General features: G+C 38.7%; 1 protein-coding gene across 1 annotated transcript; it reads right to left on the reverse strand.

The window, feature by feature from the left end:
- Positions 1–5,390: 5,390 nt before the first annotated feature.
- Positions 5,391–7,950, reverse strand: LOC311601814 (testis-expressed protein 13C-1-like). The gene is made up of 2 exons (XM_084789540.1): positions 5,871–7,950; positions 5,391–5,597 (listed from the first exon to the last, which is right to left on the reverse strand). The coding sequence occupies exon 1, from the start codon at positions 7,744–7,746 to the stop codon at positions 5,896–5,898; it is 1,851 nt and encodes a 616-aa protein (XP_084645666.1). The 5' UTR covers positions 7,747–7,950; the 3' UTR covers positions 5,391–5,597; positions 5,871–5,895.
- Positions 7,951–8,550: the final 600 nt, after the last annotated feature.

Below are 8,550 nucleotides of genomic sequence, written 5' to 3' on the forward strand. Positions count from 1 at the left end.
ATAATATAGAATTGTTAGCAAGAGTAATCAAAAGAGATAGAGAAGGATACTTCATACTCATCAAAGAAAAGTACACACTAAGATTATGTCTCAATTCTTAATATCTATGCCCCAAATGCAAGGGCACCGGCATTCATAAAAGCTAAGCATCAGATAACCTCTTTATGGCCATAGCTTCAAATGTAGTATATAAGCCACTGGGCAAAATGTCCTTATTTCTACCACAGACAGAATTCTGACTAAAAATGGGCAATCTTAGATGCAGGCAGAGTTACCAGCCAAACTCTGCCAAGACAGAGGACTGCCAAGACAGACCTCAATAGTTCCTGCCTCACAAATATATCTGTCATATATATTGGGGTAGAAGGCTGAAGATGATGCTCCAGTGTTATATAGAGATTTGGGTGACTGTTCAGGCAGCAAACTATCTCTGTCATTTTTTTTTTTACTTTTGGAAGCTACTAACCTGCATTCTCTGTGTACTCAGATAATTAAGTTTAATCCTTCTCAAGCCTCTGATGGGGTTGAAGACCAGATAGTTTAGTTTTACAATTAAGCTTAGTTGTTTAGTGGTTAAGAGGTTTTTAGGTCCAGAAAGATGTTATAAGTTGATAATGAAGAGACATGACAGATATTGATTTATATTCAGAATTTTAGATATACCAATATAGTAAAGATGTTTTCTTCAAGGCTGCCAAGTACAAATAGCCAAAATACTATGAATACAAAATTTGTATAATTCCTGATTGTTTTGTTGCTCTTCTTGCTGTAGGTAATTTATTGTACATATGTGTAATATAAATGTATGTGTAATAAATAAATAAATAATCTTAAAAAGCTTAAATCACACACTGGATATTGCACATTGACAGTGGAAGATTTCAACAACCTACTCTCAACAAACGACAGAACAATAAGACAGACTAGAGAAATAGTGAAATTAACAAATGTTATGAATCAGATGGTCATTACATAACATTTCACCCAAACAGAGAAGAATATACCTTTTTCTCAGCACCACACAGAACCTTCTCCAAAACTGATCATATACTCAGGCACAAAGGAAGCTGCAACAGATATAAAAATATTGAAGTAACCACTAATATCTTATCAGATCACCGTGGATTTAAAGCTGATCATCAACAACAGCAGAAAGCCTGAAGACTCATAGAACTGAAACTACTCAATGACCACAAGGGCATGGAAAAATTTTTTTAAATTTTAAAACTTTGTAGAATTCAGTAAAAATGAAGAAACTACATACCTACACTTATGAGGCACAATGAAAGCCATGCTAAGGGAACATTCATAGCACTAAGAGCCTTCATAATGAAATTACAGAGGTCTCATACTAGCAACCTAACAACACATCTAAAAGCCCTAGAACAAAAAGAAGCAAACACACCAAACAGGAATGAGGCAGGAAATAATCAAGGTCAGGATGAAAATCAATAATGTAGAATCAAATAGAACAACAGAAAGAATCACCTAAACTAATAGCTAGTGTTTTAAAAGATAAGAGGTAGACACACCCTTAGCCAAACTAAAACTCAGAGAGATAATATCTAAATTAACAAAAGCAGAAATGAAAAAGAAGACATGAAAACAGGCACTGAAGAAATCCAAAGAATCAATAGGTTTCATTTCAAAAATCTGTACTCCACAAAATTAGAATATGTAAATGAAATGGCCAATTTCTTGATAGATGCCACATGCCCAAGTAAAATCTAGAGCAGGTAAAAATTTAAATAGAATAACCGGAAAGGAAACAGAAACTGTCATTAAATTTTTCCAACCAAAAAAAAAAAAAAAAAAAAAAAAAAAACAGTACCAGATGGTTTAATGCAGAATTCTACCAGAATTTGAAATAATAGTTAATACCAGTACTTCTCAAACTATTCCACAAAATAGAAACTGAAGGAGCATTGCCAAACTCATTCTATGAGGCCACAGTTACACTGGTACCTAAACCACACAAAGACTCAGCCAAGAATAATTTCAAACCAATTTCCTATATGATCAATGATATAAAAATACTTTAAAAATACTAACAAATTGAATCCAAGAACACATAAAAAAACCATCATCCACCATGATCAAGTAGGCTTCATCCCAGGGATGCAGGAATGGTTCAAAATACAAAATCCATCAATGTAATCCACCATGCAAATGAATTGAAAGAAAAATACTGTATTATCATCTCATTAGGTTTGATAAATGCTTTTGACAACATCCAACACCCCTTCATTTTAAAAGTCTTGGAGAGATCAGGGATACAAGCTGGATACCTAAACACAGTAATGGCAAGAAACAGCAAGTCAATAGCCAACATAAAATTAAATGGAGATAAACTTAAAGCAATTCCATTAAAATCAAGGAAAAGACAAGGTTGTCCATTCTCTTAATATCTATGCGGCATAGTCATGGAAGTTATAGGAATATGACAATGAAAGCAGATCAGGAGGATACAAAATGTAAAGGGAGAATTCAAAATATTGTTATTTGCCAATGATATGGTAGTATACATAAGTGACCCCAAAAATTCTACCAGAGAAATCTTGCAGCTGATAAAGACCTTCAGCAAATTGGCTTGATAAAAAATTAACTAAAAAAAATCAGTAGCCCTACTGTATTCAAATGATAAATGGGCAGAGAAAGAAATTAGGGAAAAAATGCCCTTTCACAATAGCCACAAAATTCTATAAAATGGCTTGGTGTAAATCTAATCAAACAAGTAAAACACTTGTACAACAAGAACTTTAAGTGTTTAAAGAAAGAATTTGAAGAATATATCAGAAGATGGAAAGATAGTCCATGCTCATGGATCCATTTAACATAGTAAAAATGCCTATCTTACCAAAAGCAATATACACATTCAATTCAATTCCCATCAAAATTCCAAATCAATTCTATACAGACCTTGAAAGAGCAATTCTCTACGTCTCATAGAAAAATAAAATAAGAAAGCCCAGTAGGGCTAAAACAATTCTGTACAATTAAAAAAAAAAAACCTCCAGCATATACCAGCATATATCACTGTCCCTGATTTCAAGTTATACTAGAGAACAATATCCATAAAACCTCATGGCATTGGCATAAAAATAGATAGTGTGATCAATGGAATCAGATCAGAGACTCAGAAATAAAATCACCACTTATGGACACTTGATTTTTTTTTTTTTTTACAAATAAACCAAAACAGTACAATGGAAAATAGAAAGCGTCTTCAACAAATGGAGTCAGTCTAAGTGGATGTTTGTATGTAGAAGAATGCAAATAGATCCATAATTATCACCCTGCCCAAAACTCAAGTGCAAGTATATCAAAGACTTCAACATAAAACCAGATAAACTAAATCTGTTAGAAGGGAAAGTGGGAAATAGCCTTGAACTCATTAAAAGACAACTTCCTAGGCAGAACATCAACAGCTCAGGCACTGAGTAACAATTAATTAACGGGACCTCATGAAACTGAAAAGGTTTTGTAAGGCAAATGACACTGTAAAGAGAACAATACGAGAGCCTAAAGAATGGGAAAAGATCTTCACCAACTCTATATTTGGCAGAGGGCTAATATCCTAAATATATAAAGAACTCAAGAAATCAGACATCAACAATCCAAATAACCCAATGTTTAAAAAGACTCACTCAGATGGAGAAATAGAATAAAGAATAGAATGAGGAAGTAGAGAGGTAACTGGACAAGACATGGTGTGGGGATGGAAAGGAGATGCGATCAGATGAGGGGAGAGTGGGAAAAGGAGGTTTGAGGGCCTTGAGAGAAAGGGGAAACCAAAGGAGGGGAGTGGAGAAGTGGGGGTTGAAGGGGAATCATTGGGACAAGCTGGAGACCTGCAATAGGGTAGGCTACAGGGAGGATCTGGGGATATCTCTAGCTGAGTCTCCTAGCAACAGGGCACATGAGTCTAAGGAGGCCACCTTCTAGCTAGGCAGGACCTGTAGTAGTAGTAGGGGAACACCAATCTACCTACAAAACCTTCAAACCAAAATTTACCCTACCTAAAAGATGTGCAGAGATAAAGATAGAGTAGAAACTGAGGGAATGTCCAACCAATGTCTGGGCAAACCTGAGACCCACTGCGTGTGAAAGAGCCAACCCCTGACACTATTAAAGAAACTCTGCTATTTTGGATCTCTAGCCATTGTGACTGCATCTTGCTGTTAGCCTTCATCTTAGGCCTGTCCTTAGGCCTGTCCTTAAGGTCACCCTGTTACTGAAAGAAGCATAAACTGTTCCAGGAAAAGAACCACCTTAGGCCTGAGCCAATCAGAGGAGAGCAGGAAAGTAACTAATGTCCTCAGATGTTAAGCATTCATGGTCAGGCACCACAAATCCCCTATGCCATCCCAACCTTGCTAAATGTCAATCAATCCTGTAACTACCAAAATGGAAACTCCTGTTCTTGCAGTAACCATAATAAAACCCCTGCCTAATGACAATTTTGTCTCTCCTACTGATCCACTTGCTTTTGCATATGGCTTCAGACTCCTGGTGGTTTTTAGGGCTATAAAATGATTAAATAAATTCATGAAGGAAAAATTGAAAACATTATTGTGGTGTTCCTGATGTTGCTTTACAACCATTGTTAACAGGAGAGGGACTTAGGATAGGGGAAGTTTGGGAATAAGGGCAAAAATATAAATCTAAGTACTTTGTTCAGGAAGACACATGTAGGCAGCCTAGTGGGTAGCCGGGAAAATATCTGTAAAACCAGAGAGAGAGGTTCAGAAATGCTCTGGTGCATTTTCATGAGTCCACTTTCCTGATCTTGTCCCTAACAGTTTGTACCACTTGGGAGCAAGAAGAGAAAAAGTTTCATTATGAAACTTTTGAATTTTTCCCCTCAATGTGACTACAAATATGTATCTGTATTTCTTTTTATGCAAGAAATATGTGGCAGTCAATTTTTCCAAATTATGTTCACATGTCATCTAACCAGCTCACCAAAAATGATCATGAAGTGATCACCAGAAAATATCATAAAATTCCATCTCCCAGCAAAGACTAAACAATAGCAAATATTTCATGAATAGCATGAATTTTATCAAATTTGCACTATATCTATACATATTCTTCCAAGTTAATTTCTGGGAATTCCCGCCCAAAAAATTATTTCATTCTCCAGTCCCCACCCAAATAAGTACCAAAAAACTTCTCTTTCCCAATTGATCATGTTTCCTGTCTCAAGTCAATGTTAGCCACGCTGGAGATGTTCATTTATAATCAAGATTTTTTTAGCTCTTGGAAATTATTCTAATGGAGTATGTGAAGCTTCTTTAGCTACAGCAACTTTGGAGGAACTGAGACACTTAAATAGGACTTTCACATTATACTTAGAATACATAAAAAGCAAACATAAACACAGCAATAGTTATAAAAATAAAGTCATTTTCAAGGAAAAGTGATGGTAAAAATCAGTACTGTTTTTATTGTAAAATTATATGACTGCTTGCAATTGAATGTGTTCTTTTTAAGAAAAAGAATTTAAGGATAAAAGAGTGAAAATTTTTAAAGCTTCATGATGAGCTTCTTCAAATACGTCATATGATCATGAATAGCCATAGCAACTGGACCATCTGCAAAACAGTGATAAAATTATTAGAAATTCACAATTTAAAAAGTTGATGTGACATTACAAAATAGTTCTTAGTTCAGTAAGTTAATGAGATAAGAATATAAACATGGGCATGTTGGCATGTATGTGTCCTTTCCCACAATGAGGAAAAGTTAGTTAATTTGGAAAATAGTATAACAGCCATTTCATTTTTCTCTTTGTATTTTTGCATTTAATTTTTCTGTGACATTACTCTTGAATCAGAACTGAGGGGTGGAGTGTTTCTATTACTTACTTTCCTGAAATCAACATGTTTGTTTTCAGTAAAAATCTTTTCTCTCAAGTTGAGCACCTGCTTTCGCACATTTAGAGCAGCCTTTGCACCATGAGCGATTCACAGCTTTACATACTGGGCAGACCCAATTCACCGGAGTACGGTGTGAGAGAGGTTTTTCCTGTTGCTTGGAGTCAGAGGATTTTGTCCCTTGAGGTTGCTTGGATTCGAGGGTCTTTATCCCTTGAGGTTGCTTGGACTTCTGCTTTAGAGGCAGTTGTTTTGGGTGGCATTTATTCATAAAATAACTTTTACTTTTTCCTAGGGGGCTTGATTGGAGACTGTTTGGCTCTTCCTTCTGGCTCTGGAACCTGTCAGTCCCGTGTGGCACCATTTGAACTCTCTTCTCCTTAGGGCTTCCACCAGAATCCCGGGGTGTCATCTGCTGAAAAGTAATCATGTCTTCCTTTTGGCAATTTTTGGTTGCTTCTCTGAGGGCAGCTGTTCCTTGGGATGTCTTTGGGTCCTCTTTCTGCTTACAGCTAATGATGTTTCCCACGTCAAGCTTCTTCAGGACAATTCCTGGATATTTTTTCAGGATAGGGCTGGTCTTGTTCACCTGGGTAGCTGTCTCCTGGGGAGTTACTGAAACTTCTTTGATGTTGTGGCTGATGTCAACTCCCGTATCAGGAACCCTTCGGGGAATCCCTGGATATTTCCTTGGGGTTAAGCTGGTTTTGTTCCCCTGAGCAGCCATGCCCTGGGCCGTTATTGAATCTCCCTTTTCACCATGGTTACTGTTGATCTCCAGTGTAACTGTTTCCTGGTTCATCTCTGGAATTTTCTTCTCAGTGGCAGCCATCACCTGGGGTGTGACAAGACTTCCCTTGTGGTTGTTCCCTCTACTATCCCCACAAAGAGCTGTTCTATAAGGTTTCTCTGGACCTTTTTTGCTTTGGCTTACCCGGTCTCCCGGGTGATTTACATCCTGGATCTCAGGACATTCATTCTGCCTATGGCTGGTTTGTCCCCAAGCAGAAGGCACTGCTTCCTGGGGCCCCAATGCAACCCATACGCCAGGTGGGTATATTTCCGGAGAAGCCATCTGAGGTACAACTGTGGTCACGGCTGCTGCTGTTGTTCCTGACTCCATTACTACTGGACATGGTACAGGGGTTGAATATGGAATTCCCCCGGGGAGTGGTGCGTTGAGTGGTAGTGACTGTGGCACAGGCATTTGAAGGACGGGATTCACTGCTTGGGCCCAAGAGCCTGAAATTCCTGGCACATGAGACAAGACTGGTGGGGTTGGCATCTGGCCATCCAAATAGGGAGCATTGTGAGCCTCTCTTAATCCCAATTCTTCCTGTTTTTCTTCCTTATGGGACCACAGTGACGTCCCATAACGTTCCGCTCTAAGTCCAGGTACATCAGTCAGTGCAGACCTCTCTGCTTGTAACAATCTCCCAAGAAGTACTTCACGTTCATCCATTGCCTCTTGTAGGGCAGTCTGTGTAGAAACAAGTTGAGCGGCTGCTTGGTCCCTCTCCTCTCGCAACCGCTGTAGTTCGGAAACCAAAGTCCAAGAAGCTGACTCACGCTCTCCCACCTGGCCCTGCAGTCTCCCAACTCTACGTGCCTGCTGTTCACGCTGCCTGGCAGCCACTCTCACACTCAAAGCCAAAGCGCTCCAGGTACAAGCTCTCTTAAGGGTGCGTGGCACTTTGGGGTCGACAAGGATGGTATGAAGCTGATCTTCTATCTCATTCCAAGACCGAGAACGAAAGGTCATATAGAACTCAGGACCCCCTCCATTCACAAGGACTTCATTGTTAATGAATCTGATTACCTCACTATGGCGGAAGCCACTGGTAATGTCTCCAAATTCAACTGCCATGGCTGTTGCAGCTTAGCCAAGTAATACTATCATAAACCTCCACTATGGTCATGGACACAGTGGCCACACATTTAGACAAACTGTTACCTCCTTCCCTCCAGACTCAGTATTGCTTCAGTCCTTGTTGAATCCTCATTTCCTCCTCGACCTCCTTCCTTCTCCTGTAAAAAGCCAAGTAGATCCTCTCTCTAAGCCTACCGTATTCAATTGTGACTACTTGGTAGCTAAGGAACACTCAGCAGGACAGGTCACAAAGGTGGGAGGAAATTGAGTTTTGCTGCAAGGCATGCTGGGAACCGACGTACTTGTCTTTAAACTACCTACAAGAAGTACAGCCAAGATAGATAATGTGGGAATTGATCACAGAAAAGGATACATTTATAGAAACAGCTATTTCTGGAGACCATAAGCTAGTGAGTAAAAATGAGGTCTTCAACAACATACTTGTTGCTGATAAACAGTGTAAAATTTCTAGACTGGGTAAAGGGCGGTGGGGCAAGAGAAAATGGGCTAAGGCATAGTAAGGTTAAGGAAAGTGGCGTTTTATGCCTTCTAACTCATGGAGATTGAAAGTATTAAATATTTTTAGTCTAAATTGAGAAGGAGAAAAGATGAAAGAATGTATTGTCAGAGATATGAAACGCAGAATTGGGTTTGCGAAGCTAGCACCAAGAACACTAGAAAATAGGGGCACACAGTGATTTAATAGTGGAAAGGAAACTGTTTATGTACCTGTACATAAGTGGAATGAGAAGAGAGCAGTTTGGGGGCATGACAAGTCCCAAATGAGAGTTAAAGACTTTT

This window comes from Acomys minous, assembly GCF_964271855.1.
Source record: "Acomys minous genome assembly, chromosome: 7".
In the NCBI taxonomy this organism is placed as follows: Eukaryota; Metazoa; Chordata; class Mammalia; order Rodentia; family Muridae; genus Acomys; species Acomys minous.